At 46.7% G+C, this 17,771-nt stretch overlaps 1 protein-coding gene across 2 annotated transcripts in view; it reads left to right on the top strand.

The window, feature by feature from the left end:
• MKLN1 (muskelin 1) overlaps positions 1-17,771 on the top strand; it is a 100,022-nt gene that overhangs the window by 14,660 nt on the left and 67,591 nt on the right. For both annotated transcript variants that reach the window (XM_075599372.1, XM_075599371.1), the window contains exon 2: positions 17,576-17,645. In XM_075599372.1, the coding sequence (XP_075455487.1) occupies positions 17,576-17,645 (70 nt within the window). The remainder of the gene's footprint in view (positions 1-17,575; positions 17,646-17,771) is intronic.

Genomic DNA, 17,771 nt, shown 5'->3' with positions numbered 1-17,771 from the left:
GAGAGGGGTGTGTGTGGAACTGGAAGCCCCCGGGAGAGGGGTGTGTGTGGAACTGGAAGCCATTGGCTGAGATACTCGTTATGTGTATGTATGTATGTAAGTCTGGCTGTGTCTATTTTTATCACACACATACACACATCCCCCCCCCCCTCCCCCATGCACGCACTCACATGAGTACATTTGTTTATGGATGGCAGTGACATTGTTGGCTTGTTTGGAAAATGGTTTTGTTGTGAGCTAAACAGGATAGCACTTTATTTATTTTTTTTTAAATATAAACTATGGCACTAGCAGACACAAATAGGCCGTCTGCATTACTTTACTTATGTTTGTACGATAAGTTTTTGGATTTAAGACCCAATTTGGTGCTGTTCGATTTTATCAAGTGTTTGTATAGTTCAGGCAACGCAATAAATGCTATATGCTGGCTCTGGGCTCTGAAATGAGAAGTACATGCAGTTTGACGTTCTGTCTTGCACTTGAACATTGGAAACCAGACTAATACTGTATGCAACACAACAGTATAATTTGCTGCAATCCAGCTGACAGGCTAAAGCTAAATTTAGCTGTGTAATATAAAACTGGCCTGCTGTTGTGTTTTGAAGTTGTCAAACTCCCTGTGATGTAGCCTCTTGGCTGATAATTTGATAAAAGTATGTGACGCACGCTGCTGGTTCACTCTGTCGTTCCACTAGTGACCTTTTACTAATGAAATTTAGGTTTGTTAATAGATGGGTGATGGAAAACATTGTATTTACACCAATTCTTTCCATTTGGGAGCTCAGTGAGCTGTTGTTCCTCTAGGTTTTTATTATCACGAATTTATATATTTTTCTTCTATTCAAATCCCCTCTTATGTGATATATTGGTCGTGCGTGCTAGTACTATATGGTTTGTTAACATTAGAGAAAAATATTAAGTCTGATTTATATTTAAATTTGCGTATGTACAGTATACTGATGTAGGAGATGTTCCTCCACTCCTTATCGCACAGTACTGCGTTACTGCTATTGCAAGTTTTGATGTGTTATTTTGCTTTTTCAATTTAATTGAATGAAAAAAATTGCAATCCAGAGGTATCCCGCCAAATTGTGCAATTTTGCAAACTAATCATGCAATTTGTCATGTTAACACACATTAACAGGTTCAATAACGTGTGTGTGTGTGTGTGTGTCGCACATTCCCATAACATGATGATGCCACCACCATGCTTGGCAGTTGGTTGATGTGTAGAACTGGGCTTGCGCCAGACGGAACGTGTGGAATTTGGACCAAAAAGTGCCTCTTCTGACCACAAAACCTTTTTCTACATGTCTACAATATCATCTAGATGCTTTTTCGGAAACAAAGTAAATTTTGTGGTTTAAATTCCAAGCGTTATGTCTGGCGCAAGCTCAACACTACATATCACCCAGTCAACACCATATCAATTATCGAGCATGGTGGTGGCAAGATCATGCTATGGGGACGCTTCTCTTCAGCAGGCACTGGGAAACTTGTCAGGATAGAGAGGTGAATAGATGGTGCAAAGTACAGGCAAATCCTTTTAGGAAAACCTGTCCGAGTCAGCCAAGACTCGGAAACTGGGTGGGAAATTCCCATTTCGGCAGGACAATAACCTGAAGCACAAAGCCACACTCTAGAGTGGTTGAACCAGAAGATAATTAATGTTCTTGAGTGGCCAAGTCCTAACTTGAATCCAATTAAACATTTTTTGGTGAGACTTGAAGATTGCAGTCCAAAGTTCTCCAACAAACTTATCAGAACTGCATCAATTTTTTCCATGAAGAATGGACAAAAAGTTCACCATCCTACTTTGCAAGGCTAGTAGAGACTGACCCAAAAAGACTCGTAGCAGTAATTGCTGCAAAATGGGCTTCTAGCAACTACTGACTTATGGAGCTGAAGACTTATCCAACCAGTCAATTTCACTGTATTTATTTCCTTGACATTTAATCTCCTCCTCCATATAATAGTGTTCAGTTTAACCACTACAGCTTTGTAGCTTTGAATAAAAATAGTTCGTTTGGAAAAAATAAAATAAAAAAATCAACAACTTGTTACACAGGGGGTGAATACTTCTGCAAACCACTTTATATATAATTATCATTATCCACAACAATTAACAGCCCTTGTCGACCCACTGCCTGGTGAAGGCCGCCCCAATGATGTTCCAGGTATTGTGGTTGCAACCTCTATTCTCCATGTTGCTCCAACAACATTTCTGATTTCATTCTCCCATCTTATTTTTGGTTGTCTTGGTGTTTTAATTCCCCTTGCAATTCAGTTGAGTACCATCTTTTGTCCAGCAATTGTAATTTGTTCTTGCGATACGTCTGGTCCACTGCTATTTTAGTTTCTTCACCATTGCAACGTCAGACTTTTTGTTGATTTCGAACCTATTCATTCTTCTTCTTGTCTCTTCTGGTAATACCCAGCAAGCATCTCTCCATACTTAGGCTGCGTCCAGGGTGAAGCTGAGCGAGCTCGTGCCCAGCGCGATCAAACACATCAACAATGTGCCCGTGAGGCTGTGCGCTCAGCTGGTTGCCGAGACAAATATTTTTGTATTTGTCGCGCTTGCCCTGGTCACGTGCGTGATTCAACCATCTAGGGCGAACTGCTCACGTGACGTCACTGACGCCCCCCCCTGGGATCTATTTGGGGATGAGCTGAAATGTAAAGGGGGCGTGCTGTTGAGCGCTTTGCAATTCAGAACTAGGGTTTTGCATTTGATTGTAGAGGCTATTGGAAGCCAGTGTAGGGATTTGCATAGTGGAGCGGTGAGTGAGGTAGAGGAGTTTGGCAGCAGAGTTTTGGATGTATTTGATTTGGGATAGGCGGACAATGGGAATTGCCAACTTGCAGTAGTCAAGGTGGCACAAGAGTGAATTGGGATTTTAGTTGCATCATGAGTGAGAAAAGGGTATATTTTGGAGGTGGAGACTTCAGGACTTTGTGACAGACTGAATTGGAGGAATGAAGGAGAGCAAGTCAAAGATGACCCCTAGACAGTGGGCTTGAGTCGTTGATGAGATTACTGTGTGGACAATGAGGAAGAGTTTGGGTGTAGTGTTGTCAGTGGAAGGGGGAAAGCGTATTCTGTTTTAGACGTGTTAAGCTTCAGGTAACGTGAGACATCCAGGGAAAATGCAGGTGTCGTCGGCATAGAGACGATACTGAAAGACAAAAGATTGTATTAGTCCGTCAAGAGAAGAGGTGTAGTGTGAGAAGAGCAGAGGGCAAAGGACAGAGCCTTTTTGGACCCCAAAAGAGAGGGAGTGAAGTTTGGGAGACACCAGAGAATGAAATGCCAAAGGAGTGGTTGGAAAGTCGGACGTAAACCAGGAGCAGACTGCGTCACGGAGGCCAATGGAGGTGAGTTTTAAGGTGGTGAGTGATCAACGGTGTTGAATGCAGTAGAGAGATCCTAGGAGAATTGGGACCCTTAGACTTGGCTGTAGGCAATTGGCCACTTTAGTCAGTGCTCTCTCGGTGCAGTGTAGTTAGGAAACCAAATTTCAGAGTTGAGTAGGGAGTTGGAGGAGAGAAAGCGAGTAATGCGGTTGTATACAAGTTGCTAAATTAGCTTGAAGGCAAAGTGGAGAAGCTCGACATGAAAAATGGCATGTTTGACTGAATTTTGTCTGTTAAGGTTTCAGACCCTGCCACAAACTTGTGTGGAAGGGGGTGTAGTTGGGCGGAGAAACAAATATAGGTGGCGAATTGGCGTTGACGGTTGGAAGACAGTTTGTATGATTTGAAGAAAAGTTGTTTTGCTTGGCAAGGGAGAGGGACGTGTTCTATGACCAGAGTGTGAATTTATAGTGCAGGAAGTCTGCTTTACGGCGGGAGTTCCTCCAGTAACTTTCTGTAGTGCGTGAGCACGTAAAGTGTGTGCCCCACAGTTATAGATTGGGTTGTTGAGGCGATGTGTGGTGTCAGGAGCATTCTTGTCCAAGACTGATGTGTATTGTTATATAGAGCGTTTGCTAGGTTGAGGTAGGAAGGGTAGATCTGAGAGAGAGAAGGGGTTATAAAACTGTTGAAAATGAAGGGGAAGAGTTAGAGCATGTAGGTTTATCTGTGTTTAGAAGTAGGTGTTGTGTAGGGTGCAGTGGGTAGATCGAGGCTAAAGGTTAGAAGGTGATGATCAGAGAGAGGTGTGTGTTAGAAAACGTAAAGCAGAAGCGGGAGAACCAGTAGGAGAGGTGGTCCACTGGAAGAGGCCATAAGTTTTGTTTGAAGCACTTCTTCCCATTATCTGTTATTTGTTATTTATGATTGTCACGTGTATTATTACTTTGATGGCGCTATATAAATAAAGACTTGCATAAGGAGGAGGTTAAACAGAATAGACGGGCAGCAGAAGTGGCATTGGGATTGTCAATAGATATGTTACCATGTTCCAGGATGAAAGTAAGTGTGTCAGAAGAGAGGAAATGAGGAAGTGAGGCGGCAAAATAGTCAATAAATTGAGTTGTAGGTCCAGTGGCAGATAGATGACAGCGACCTGGAGAGAAGGGGGGGGGGGGGGAGGTAAAGAGACTAGCAGCGTGGGCTTCAAAGGATGAGCAGGAGGAAAAGGGTGGCATAACGTGAACTGTGCTGCGTGGGGAAAGTATTATGGCTACTCCTCCCTGTCTATTCCCTGGTTTGGGTGTGTGGCTAAGGCCTGGGACATAGTGAATTAATCAGTGCGGAGGCGGTGCTTTCCCTGGCCTTACACAGCGCGCCGTCCGTGGGCGTGTCGGGGGCGGGCCAGTGACGTCACGGAGCTGGTTCGCCCTCATTGGGCGAACCGCTCACGTGACCGGCCCTGCGCTCTAGCGAGCGCCAAATTTGAAATCTTCCTGAGACGCTTCCCCAAGCGTGCGGACGCGTGCGCGAAACCCTCTAAAGCCGCTCTCATTGCGGCTGCAAGGGCTCAGTGCTGAGTGTGAGCGTGGCTCAGCATTGCTCACACCACTATGTCCCAGGCCTAAGGGAGATACCACCACAGGTGCGTGTAGCAGGACAGGCAGCGTCTGAGAGGGGAAGCCAGGTTTCTGTAATGGATAGATGGTTGAGCGTTGGAAATGAATAAGTCCTATATTGCAATAAGTTTGTTGCAGATAGGTCATGCATTCCATAGGGCACAGGGAAAGGGGAGAGGTGACATGGGGATGAGGTTTGGGTGATTGGCAGTGCATGGTGAGAAGGAGACTTTGGGGTAGGGTGTGGGGCGTGAACACTACAGTACAGGGAATTATAATAATACAATAAGTGCACAAAGCCAGACAATAGGAAAGGAAATCCCTGCCCTAGAGAGCTTACAATCTAAGTGGTGGCGTCGCGGGCGACCAGGCCATTGATTGGTTCAGGGGCTGTCACATGAGGCGACAGCCCCTGAAAAATCAAATATTCCCGGCTGCAAAAAATCGTGTCGCTTTGTCGCCATCGCGCTTACTATAAGCGCACACGGCGGCGACAATGCATTTTGTTTTCGGGCGACGTCGCCGGCACTATAAGCGCGGCCTTACAGAGACAGCAGGTGAGGGAATAAGTGCTGTAGGTGGCAGTGCTTGGCCACAATGGTTTGTAGGAGTGACTGTGGGTGTGGGACAGTAGCCATGAGTGCAAGCTGTTGGGATGCTTGTTTTGCGATGTGAGTTTTAAGGTTGGTCGGTATTAAATTAGATGGGAAAGAGATGGCAGGCAGGTGTGTAAATGTCTGGGTCAAAATACCAAACCACAGATGGTAATTTGCTTTGTAAGATGAATTGAACTAAATAAAGTAAAAAAGGCAGATTTGTGTTTTTTGGGGGGAAACGGTTTACCTCTATGCTGGATTACTGTCATGATCACATCTGTGCTTTTAAAGGTTGTTTTTAATAAACAAATTCAGTCAGAATAATCCTAGATGGGCGCTTGCAAACTTGGGTAAAAACGACGTTTACAAAAAATAAAAATGTGTTTTTTTTATTTTTTATTTAAAGGAGCAGTCCAGTGTGTTCACCAAATGCAGAAAAAATGGGCTACCAGTGAATACTTTTATAGAAACCGTGATTTATTTTGGGATCTAAAATGTTCCCTCGCCTTTACGCCACATTACTGGAACACACTTGACTGCTGTGAAAGAGGATTATGGGTAGACCATTGTGAAATACATGAGTCTGGTCCTCCCAGAGGCATTATTCTATGTTTGAATGGTCCTGTTCTCCATGATACTGGTTTTTGTGATGGTCCCTATTTAACTCCTTTACCGCCGGAAGTGACTGCATTTCAATTCATAAAGCCGTGTCCATGCTCGGCGAGACCGCGCGGAGGAGTGCCGTGATCAGTAATATTATCCTCCGAGGCTGTCTCTAGAGCGCCTGACCAGAGGAGCCGGCGCTCGCGATGCGCGAGGAAACAGATACATTTGTTTCCTCGCGTGGCGGCTGAGTCACGTGAGCGGTTTGCCCCATTGAGGGCAAACCAGCTCTGTGACGTCATGGGTGCGCCCACGATACGCCCCCCTCGTCGGGTCCAACTACAGGGCACATCACTCCAGCTAGAGCGAAGCTTGAAGCCCCACGTTTGGTCGCACGAGCATGGACCCAGCCTAAAAAAGTGAGTTAAAGGAGGGGAAACCCCCCTCCCCACTCACGCGAAAACGACTAAATATTTATAACCTTTGATCATGTTTTAGACGTGTTACATTACTCGGCTCTACCTATGTAAGGCGGCACTGCCCCGCTAAATACCATACTGTGAAACTGCCTATCAGCAGGGATAACGCTCTGCCAATTTTTGGCAAAACTGCTGTTTTGGGGATTTTTCTTTTGAACTGTACAGAATAAATAATGGTTTTGAAAATCTGTGTGCCTAGTAACGTCCATGTTGATAACGTAACCATTGTTGTATTCCCCGAGCGTGCGTGCGCACAATCGGGGGAAGCCCCCAGAGTTCTGATTTAAGTCAATGTGAAGATCCAGCTGGTGGGTATGTCGGCTATATAAATAGACTTTACATTTACAGGGTTACAGGGCCGTGTACCTTTTTCAGTGCCCAGCAATGCGTTGAAGACTCCTCTGGTATTCAAGGGGTTAAAGGTTTAAGTGACATATCTTCTGATTCTGTATTTTCTCTTGTCCCGTGCATAGCTGTACACGTAGAAAATTCTGCAGGCAAAAGCCCTAGTGCAAGGGCGGCCAACTCCAGTCCTCAAGGGCCACCAACAGGTCAGGTTTTCAGGGTATCCCAGCTTCATTACAGGTGGCTGAGGCTCAGTCGAAGACAGAGCCACCTGTGCTGAAGCAGGGACTGATTGAGCCACCTGTGCTGAAGCAGGGGTATCCTGAAAACCTGACCTGTTGGTGGCCCTTGAGGACTGGAGTTGACCACCCCTGCCCTAGTGAATCAATGTAATGCATAGAAAGCCAAAAGCAACGTACTGCTGCGTGTTGTTGTGTGTTTTTAATACCCATAACCATTGTGTGCAGCTTATCCACTGTATAACATGGGGCAATGCAGTGAATTCAGCGGGTCCAGGCGCCTGCAAATACATTAATGGCTATTCTGTCTCGGCTGATTTAATTACAGAAGTGCCTTGGCCTGCTGTCACATACTGGAGCCAAAAGCAAAAAATAGATTTTTGGCTGGACTCTGCTCCTAAAGGATCTTTGGACATAGAAATGCCAACACAAGTAGGCAAAAGGTCATGTTACAGAAGACTTCATTGTGTCAAATAGATCAGGGGTGCGTGAACAGGGCGGCGCAAGATTTTTCTGGGGGGGCGGTTGCAGTGACCCAACGCTCTTCCCCAAGGCATTAAAAGTAAATCCCGGGGGATCTGGAACCGCAACTTACCTTGCTTCAGCTGGCATCTAGAAGCGTCTCCATGGCAACGCAGCTTTAAATTTCCCAGCGGGGTCATGCGGCGTGATGTCACGTGTGCTGTCATAGCAATGCCGCGGCTCACGTCACATGACCACGCAAATCATTTGACACCGCAGTGAGCGATATGGGGGGGGCGGGAGGGGGAAGGGGAAGGTGCGAGCACCGGGAGACAAGTGGCAGGGGGTGCAGGAGCAAACGTTTGCGCACCCCTGAAATAAATGATGGCCCTTATTTTATAAATTGCACTATTGCCGTCGAGAATAAGGGCCTTCGTCTGGTACGTTTGTAAGTCGCATTTATAAGTTCTTTGCAGGAATATGAGGGGACTTAAATGATAAAATATCCCTTCTGGATCACTACAAGGAAACTGTCCGTTATTCCTATCCTGTCTTGAAAATGTCATGTTTGTATAGATGTATTGTTACTTGGGGCGAAAACTTTTTGGTGCATTGTTTTTATTTTAAGTAGTTGTGACCATGTTTATAGAATATTACTGGCATAATGTGTTCCTGACCTGAGGAGCGTACAATCTAATTTGCGTGACTGAGACATAAGGAGGGGTAACACTGGGCTTTGAACCACTCTCTGTCACTTAATTTAATTCCATATAATGTTTGTTTTGTAACGAGGAAGAGGAATCTAAAAACGATTATTAAAAACGCTTCCATGCCAATCGCCCGCCCTCCTGCCCCCGTCTGCCAATCGCCCGCCCTCCCGCCCCCAGTCTGCCAATCGCCCGCCCTCCCGCCCCCAGTCTGCCAATCGCTCGCCCTCCCGCCCCCAGTCTGCCAATCGCCCGCCCTCCCGCCCCCAGTCTGCCAATCGCCCGCCCTCCCGCCCTCCCGCCCTCCCGCCCCCAGTCTGCCAATCGCCCGCCCTCCCGCCCTCCCGCCCCCAGTCTGCCAATCGCCCGCCCTCTCGCCCTCCCGCCCCCAGTCTGCCAATCGCCCGCCCTCCCGCCCCCAGTCTGCCAATCGCCCGCCCTCCCGCCCCCAGTATGCCAATCGCCCGCCCTCCCGCCCCCAGTATGCCAATCGCCCGCCCTCCCGCCCCCAGTCTGCCAATCGCCCGCCCTCCCGCCCCCAGTCTGCCAATCGCCCGCCCTCCCGCCCCCAGTCTGCCAATCGCCCGCCCTCCCGCCCCCAGTCTGCCAATCGCCCGCCCTCCCGCCCCCAGTCTGCCAATCGCCCGCCCTCCCGCCCCCAGTCTGCCAATCGCCCGCCCTCCTGCCCCCAGTCTGCCAATCGCCCGCCCTCCCGCCCCCAGTCTGCCAATCGCCCGCCCTCCCGCCCCCAGTCTGCCAATCGCCCGCCCTCCCGCCCTCCCGCCCCCAGTCTGCCAATCTCCCGCCCTCCTGCCCCGTCTGCCAATCTCCCGCCCTCCTGCCCCGTCTGCCAATCTCCCGCCCTCCTGCCCCGTCTGCCAATCTCCCGCCCTCCTGCCCCGTCTGCCAATCGCCGCTGCCCTCCCGCCCCCAGTCTGCCAATCGCCGCTGCCCTCCCGCCCCCAGTCTGCCAATCGCCGCTGCCCTCCCGCCCCAGTCTGCCAATCGCCGCTGCCCTCCCGCCCCCAGTCTGCCAATCGCCGCTGCCCTCCCGCCCCCCCAAAACTGCTTCACACATGTGACACCAGAATTCCACCGTAATAAGCAGTAGTAAATATCAAGTTACCATCCATTTTCTTACTGTGTTATTTCTGTGCTGCTGTTATGTTGCCCAACTGTATTAGTCTAATTACACCTGTGTTCTCTACAGGAGTTTGGCTGCCTTGCAATTATAACCATGTTGGTGGCCATCTGGAGTTTAGCATTAAAGGGACTAGTCCCCACAATACAGTATCTCCATTTTGTGACATACGGGTAATAGTGTTTTTTTTTTTTTTATACTCCTGCTTCAAATACTTTGACTTTGTATGTGATGTTGAGCAAATCGCTTAATTTGGCTGTGCCTTTGATAACAAGCGTTTACGTTTGAGGCAGCGCCTGATGCTTCCCCTTTTTATAATTCACCATACGCGTGAAGCTTGCAAAGTTTATACTTCAATAAGCATCCACAGATTTAAAGCTGTATTCAATTATGGTTATGGGACACATTTGGCATAAGAGCAAGACAAATATGGGGTGCAGCCCAAAAGGTTGGCTGCTTGGAGATATTTTGGCCGCTTGGAGATATTTTGGCTGCATGCATGGTAAGGCCGCGCCCCAGTGCCTGTGCGTACAAATACCGCCCCTCAATGGGGCTGGGCCCAGTAAGTACCTTCACACGGAAGGTTCAGCCGCGCTGGACTACCATTTTTTCCCCAAAGACAATGAAATTGAATTTGGGCTGTGACGGAGGGGTGGCCACGCCCCCGCCGGCGGTTCAGCCAATGAGGGCGAACCAGCCAAGTGATGTCATGGCCACGCCCCTGGAAAACCCCAGCCACTCCCCTCGTCGCAAACTCTTCAGTCTTGTCCGAGATCGCGGTGAAGCGCTGGGCGTGCGTGCTACAGTGCACACTGGGACCGCGGCCTTAGTGCGTATGTGCGCGTGGCGTCACGCACTTCTGTAGCAGCAGAGATTTTTGTCCTGTAGGTAGATGCGATGGGGAGGTATGGCCGTTGACGTCACAGAGCTGGTTCGCCCTCACCGGGCACGAGACAAAGACAGAAACTTTCGCGAATAACCAGCCACGCACGTGCGCGTGCACTATAGACGCTCATTCACATAATGTGTTTCATCGCGCAGCTCGCTCAGCATGGATGCGGCCTTAGCCGAGTAGGCAAAGAAGACTTTCATGTTGGGGGGACCTGCATTGCTATATAATTGTAAATGTGACTATAGGGCATGTGATATCCTAAATTTGTCTTTTTAGTGGTCCTATTTCAAAAAGCTTGTGGATGTCTGAGCAGGTGACAAACGACCTCAGTAAGTGTAGTGCTGCCCCATCTAACGTATTTTATCATTGCACCCTGGCTAAGCAGTGCACTTTGCACTTTGGTTCTATGCATTTTCTTGCTAATCGAGAACAAAAAGGCATTTTGGGGTCTGGCTACGTCCGATAAGCAGGATTTCTTAGCACGTAACCATTGTTCTGCAGACCGGTGTGCAATACACCTGGGGTGCAGCAGGCAGTGTCTCCTGCAGCGGGCAACATGAGGTTACTAATATACTCCATTCTATGTTCTCTTGTAATTCTATTTCTGGGACTTTTATACAGACACTTCTGCAGCATATGTTATACACGATTCACTATACCTGGTTATAAAGCTTCGGAGGCTATTTTGGGATGGCAAAAAAGAACCCAAAAAATGTACTTTTGAATGGGACACTCCAGCCTTTCTGCTGGCAAGAGACTAAAGGACACTGCCACCGGAGACCAGGACCTTTAACACTTTTATACCAGGATCATTCACTAGGCAAAACACAGTAGTGGAATAAAAATGTAGTTTATTAGGGTAACCCAGGTACACACAATGAATACACAAAATACAGACGAAAAATACACTTACTGGGCTCTGGGGGTGAAAACTAGGCTAAAATAGGTGCAGGGCATCTACTTCGGAAGGCTTACCCTGACCGGGATATCCACCCGGGCTTCCTGGTCCTTTTTTCGGCTAGAAGCTCTAGCCGCGACCGCTACGTTCTAAAACGAGAACTTGGACCTCGCGTCAGACTTGGCCTCAGCTTGGCAGGCTTTCTTAGTTCCAAAAATGAAGCCGGTTGCTCTGCTATTCGTAACAGAGCAACTTTGAAAAGCCGCCTTTTCATCACCGACCCAAGTCACAGGATCGTCTGGTTCTCTGACTGGGGCTTCTCCTTACATGCCTTCCACTGTTCTATGTTCAGCATGGAAGTAGGAGGAGTGACCATTCAGAGCGTGGGAATTCCTCGCCGCCAGCCAATAGGAATAGGGGCTCATCCTTTGGCTGACGTCAGAGGAGGGGGTGTGTCAAGCCGGCTCGGGATGCCCCGTGGGCGGGACATATGAATTGACCAATGGGAAACGCGCCGACATTCTGCTGCTTCCCCCAGTCAACCCATTGCTACCTACTGGGCAGGCTCCACTGAGTCTGGCAACCCAGAGGGTCCTCCTCACAGGGGGTCTCTGTTTTCCGGACCCAGTACTCCGCCCTGGCCACTTAGCACCCCAACACCTCTCAACATCCTGTCTCCTCTTTGAATTCCAATGTGTATCCAGACTTCCCGGCACCTATATGGATGCCCTGGCTGACTAAATAGACATTTATAGTCAATGCACCAAACATTATAAAACATATTTTTATACATGTATTAACTTGGGGAGACCCATATCTATGCGGGGCATAGGACTGGGATATCTGTGCTCGAAAGCCAGGAGTCTGGGGGACGCTGGGCAGCCCCGGTGTAATTCAACCTGCATACCGGCAAATCATGCCTGCACGCCGGGGAGAATTAGAGGGCTACCGGTATCTATGGCCCTCGAACTCCTGCACACAAAACAACTGCATTTCGACCCAAATATCCCACCTAAAACACAGTTTCATGAGTCTGGGGCAAAGGGAACATGAAAAGCAGGGGGCACTTCAACTTTTGCATGTTACGTTACCTGTCCCCTGGCTTATGGTGCTATCTAGCTGCCAGGGACCCCACGGTTTCAGGGGTAACCCAATGGGCTTAACCTTTATTGTATAGCCTGGTTACCCCCTACCATCACAGACACAAATAATGAATTGGGAATGCATGTGTTCTAGGAACTGCACATCTCCTCCATTCACCTTGCAGCATGGGGCATTCATGATGCCGTCTGTTGGTATTGGGGCTGAGGGGAGATTTGGTTCACATCTGCAGATTTTGTCTGGAGTGCCATGTTTGAGATGCCCAGCAACAGAACCGTGTATGCGACTACTTGTTGGCAGTGTAATGTTTAGGGATGAACAATTTGGACATTAAGCGTTACAACATTTTATGCAGTGTCGCTGCACACGCACCTCGCCAGAGAAGAGCGCAATCCTTCTGTATATACAGAGTTTATTCTGTTTGACTCCTTGCCCTCTCTCGTGTAATAAAAAGTCGGGTCCGTCTCCCCAGATGTGATTTTTGTTTCCGTCTGCGTCTCCTCTGGCCTGAATCGCTTGTTTGGATGAATGAGTCCACTGCGTGAGTAGCGATACCTCTTGTGATGACTCCCAAAATGTGTACATTTTATTTTTCAGTCGACTTGTTAAAACTTATTTTCCACAAAGGTCTTGAAGCGACATTATTTTTTAAAATGCGAGTGGTTTGTGAAGAATGCAAAAAATGGAATCGCTTGCTCACAAATCATACTTGTGTGAGCGCCCTGGGTGACGACAGCCTCAACATGAAGAATCTACAAGGAATAGTTTATTGCCCACCTGTTCAAGAAGGAGACGGCATACCGTGGTCTTAGCAAGTGGGCATCTATAAAGAAAATTATTTCTAGATGCCAACTTGTGACTGGCAATCTTTGTATGCTGACACGCCTAATTGTTTCAATCAACAAGTAACTATAAAGTGTGGATGCTGTATTAAAGGTGATGCAATTACCCAGGATTTTCACGTACAAGTATTTGTGAACAAGTCATTTATTTTTAGGAGTGGTCTGCTCAGTGGAACGGTAACATTATTGAACGTTAGAAAATGCAAATATATTAATTTATACAATTGACACTATTGGTTTGAACTTGGTTCAGGAGCCTGGTTGAGCCACAAGTTAAAGAGAACGTGTGATTGCCACAACGGATGTATTTCTTTTAAGGATTGATAAAATGGCGGTGGGATCTTAGTGCTACTTTTTACCCGGAAAAATGTTGGCAAATAAAAAGATTGGAAGCGGTGCGTGAAGTTTAAGGGCATGACTAGATTCTTTACCCAAAGAGAACAAATGAGAATTAGAACGCTTTGCAAAGTATAGGTTCCCTCCAGTCTTCAGCAGGTTATGAACACGTACATCGACCCCACGCGAGATGCATGGATGCACCATAATATATTCCGTAATTATATCCTAGACCAGGAGTGGCCAACCCCAGTCCTCCAGGGCCACCAACAGGTTTTAAGGATATCCCTGCTTCAGTACAGGTGGCTGTCAAAGACTTGAGCCACCTGTGCTGAGGCAGGGATATCCTGAGAACCTGACCTGTGGGTGGCCCTTGAAGACTGGAGTTTGCCACCCCTGTCCTGGATGTAGGAACATGATGGGATGATCGATCCTGTTACAGCTTGGCAGACTGGAAAATATGCAGGAGATGAAATGTAGTTTGCATAGCAACAGATGACGTGGTTATTTGTAAGGCATGGCCTGGCTGGGGTTCCTGAAGTGTGATTACCACTGCTTCAGCCTTACGGGATAGATGAGATTCAATGTGCTTCTCTGAAAGCTGCTGTATGCGTGAGCATACGGTTAATTTTTTATACTTCCCTTCTGGGGCAATAACCCATCAAACACATTGCACCTGGAGCTCTGTCCCTCCTCTGCTGTGAGGAGTGTTATTGGCTACCAAACGTGTCCGCTGTGCTGAAGTGGTTTGCTTTTCTCAATGCGACGGCTACCACATTGATGCCTTGACTTGGAATGCCACTTTGGCAAATGCAAATATATCGATTTTATACAATTAACAAAATAAGTTCCAAATAAATCATTCTGTTTTTAATGAACTATATTAAATGAACAGCTTGGACCTGGGAGGTCCAAATGTTAGGGGGGGGCATTTGGTAGCCAGCAATTTTGCTTGTTAGGGTCTCGGCTGAAAATAAAAACGCTGTAATTGTCAAAGAAATTGAGAAATTGAACTTTGATGATGTTTTTATGGGGGTTAACTATTTTGCAAAAGGGATTATATTAAGAGGTTTATAAATGGTGTTTATTGCATACAAAATAAAGCTGGGAAGCCCCATCTGGCAACAAAGGGATTACAGTATTTTGGGGTTTCTTGTTTGTATTTGAAAAGTGCTTCACACTTTAAAGTATGCGCTTCCTTTCTAAATGTATTCTACTTTTTTGACGTGCTACTCTTTCTACTAGTTTGAAGTAATTGCTTGTGGCAAAAAGCATTTCCTTTGGTGTTCGGGCAGATACTATTTTAAGTGGTATATTTGGTGTAATACAAAGTGTCTCTGTCTGTCTCTGTCTCCTAAACTACCCTTCTGCAAATAAGCTCCATCGAACTACTACAGGAGTAGTATTACTACTATAGTATATCCCTGCTTCAGCACAGGTGGCTCACTGAGCAAGTGATTGAGCAACTTGTGCTAAAGCAAGGACCGATTGAGCCACCTGTGCTGAAACAGGGATATCCTTAAAACCTGACCTGGTGGTGGCCTTTGAGTGCGGAAGTTGGCCGCCCCTGAGCTAGTTTTGCTTGGAAGTCTTCCCAAATGGTAATGTTTGCCGGAATGGCAGGAAGTGGTGTCCAGTAAAGAGTCTTCCCGGAAATCTATTCATACAAACAGCCTGCGTTACAAACCTCGGCAGGCAAGATACTAAAGCCGCAGTGCCACCTGCTGCACGGAGCTACAGGCAGCAGGAACACGACGGCAGCGAGAAGCTGTAAAAAACAATTCACATGTTCTCAAACCCGCTCATCGGGAACCCTCGGCTGCCACAGGTTTTAGGAATAGCTCGTGTATTCGCACACCCGTGAATGTGGCTAAAATGCATATAATTAGGCTTTTGATTTGGTTGCCCCAAAAACCTGATTTTGGCTCTGTCCTGATAAGCGGTTCCACAAATATTTCACATACAAGATGTATAGAAAAGTACATCCTTTCTCCTATTGGTAATGTTTTTTTATCAGCCTGTGGTGCACGGCAATATTATTTGCGTTTTGCTTCTATGTATTACTGAAATATTTGGTAGAAAATACTTTCGGCCGGCAACGGCTTTAAAATCGACGCCAGAACTATATGAATTAAAGTGTCATGTACTGAACCAGGCTCTTTAGCTTGTGGCCCATATCCAGTCCATGGATGGTGTTGAGGTCCTCGCACCTTCTATTTCCCTGATATTAAACGAGCTGCAATTTGTGATACTCGAGTAGTTAAGTTACATTTTTTTACTCTGATTCTCATTTTTAAGGTAAAACTATGGAAGTACGTTACAAATGTTTACTGCAGTCTTTATTTCTTAACTCATCTCTTGTTAAAGCTGCAGACCAAGCAATATCCTACATGTTGTTTAAAATAAATCAGTTCTCTACTACAAGAAAATACTTTTTTTTAATTTTTTTTTTTATAAACAACTCTGAATGACATTTTTAATGTATTATGTAGCAAGCATTTGTGGTTTCTGTGGCAACAATTTACAAAGTCACATCCCCTTCCTCTTCTGAAACAGGCTCTGGCATACCCCTTTTTGAGCCCTGTCCTCTCTCTAGCAGTGCACCAATTGTATCTAGTGACTGCGTGGTCACATGATCTTCTCCGCAGAACTTTGCATCTTTGGTCCTCTTCTGCTGCACTGACAGCCATTTAGTGAACCGCCAATCGATCACAGGAGAACAGATCGATCGGCAACTTGGCTAATTACTTATCATTGTGTGGATTGTATTGATGCACATATTAAGGGGGGTAGAAAAAAAATAAAAATAAACGGCAGCCTGGACCTTTAAATAGAACTAAATCTTCTTGAACTTTCATTTTATCTGATAATGCCACTCCCCTCCCTCTCCCCCCCCTGCTCTCCTCCTTCCCCCTCCTTTCCCCCTCCCTTCTCCTACCCTCTCCCCCTCACCCCCTATTTCCCAAGAACAAATTTCAGTAGAAATGTCTCGAGTTGATGTCCCTCTGGAACACTTTGGCTGTGTGCTTTGGCATAGCACCAATCTCTGAACTCAAGCCTCTGTTAGCATTCTGCGTGCATATTATGCTGCACGCATACCGAGGCTTACACTTTACAGATTTTATTTCATTATGTCATCATTGTTGCTTAGCTACTAATTCATGCAAATATCTACATCCAGCCTGAAGGCGAAAGAAGAAAAAAAAAACATTGAGACCAAATAAGAGCATGTTTTGGTTATTTTTGGACCTCCGCTCTCGTTCAAGCATTCTTGTTTTTTCGTGTTGAAAGCAGGGCCCACTTTGTGTCCAAACATTCACACTTTGCTTTCCCATGTTTGTGTTGTGCTGTGGGATGCTCTGCATTTTAGATCGTTTCATTTGACCTTTCTTTGGAAAGGCAGAAGCATCACTAAGTACTTGGAATAGCTGCACAGCTTCTAATTGGGTAAATGGATGGTGTACTCTGCCTCGTTAGCACGCCCTTTAACCCAGGGGCATGCAGCTTCAGTCCTCAAGGGCCACCCGCAGGTCAGCTTTTCAGGATAGCTCTGCTTCAGCACAGGTCCTGTGCTGAAGCAATCAGTGGCTCGGTCGGAGACTGAGCCACCTGTGCTGAAGCAGGGATATCCGTTAACCCTGACCTGTTGGTGGCCATTGAGGACTGGAGTTGCCCGCCCCTGCTCTAACCTCTTCCAAAGCCCAGTTGAGAAACTTCCCTGCCATATGTTGGGGGCCCTGTTGTTGGTGCTAAAAAAATCACAAAGGTTTAGGTACGGACCTGTGTGTTTGAGCTGCTTTTAAATTCTATACATGACTGTATTCAATATATAAACAAGATGTTTGATGTTTTTGCCATGACAGACATTGTTCATTGTGGTTAGCCTGCTTGGCTAGGATGTCGGTTGTGATGAGAATATTTCTACCTCCATAACCTTTCATTTATTTTTATTTTTCAGGAACATTTTAGTTGACAAACCCAACGACCAATCTTCACGATGGTCCTCCGAGAGCAACTATCCCCCTCAGGTATGTGTGTCTGTAATTACGGTGGCATTTAGGTTCTGATCTGACCAGAACTTTATTATTTCCTGGCGCCTTCATACAGTATGTTTTCAAATTCTGAAGCAAGCGAGGAATGAAATGGTGACAGGC

Source organism: Ascaphus truei, chromosome 5, assembly GCF_040206685.1.
Source record: "Ascaphus truei isolate aAscTru1 chromosome 5, aAscTru1.hap1, whole genome shotgun sequence".
Lineage (NCBI taxonomy): Eukaryota > Metazoa > Chordata > Amphibia > Anura > Ascaphidae > Ascaphus > Ascaphus truei.
This window is presented reverse-complemented; position numbering and strand designations above follow the sequence as displayed.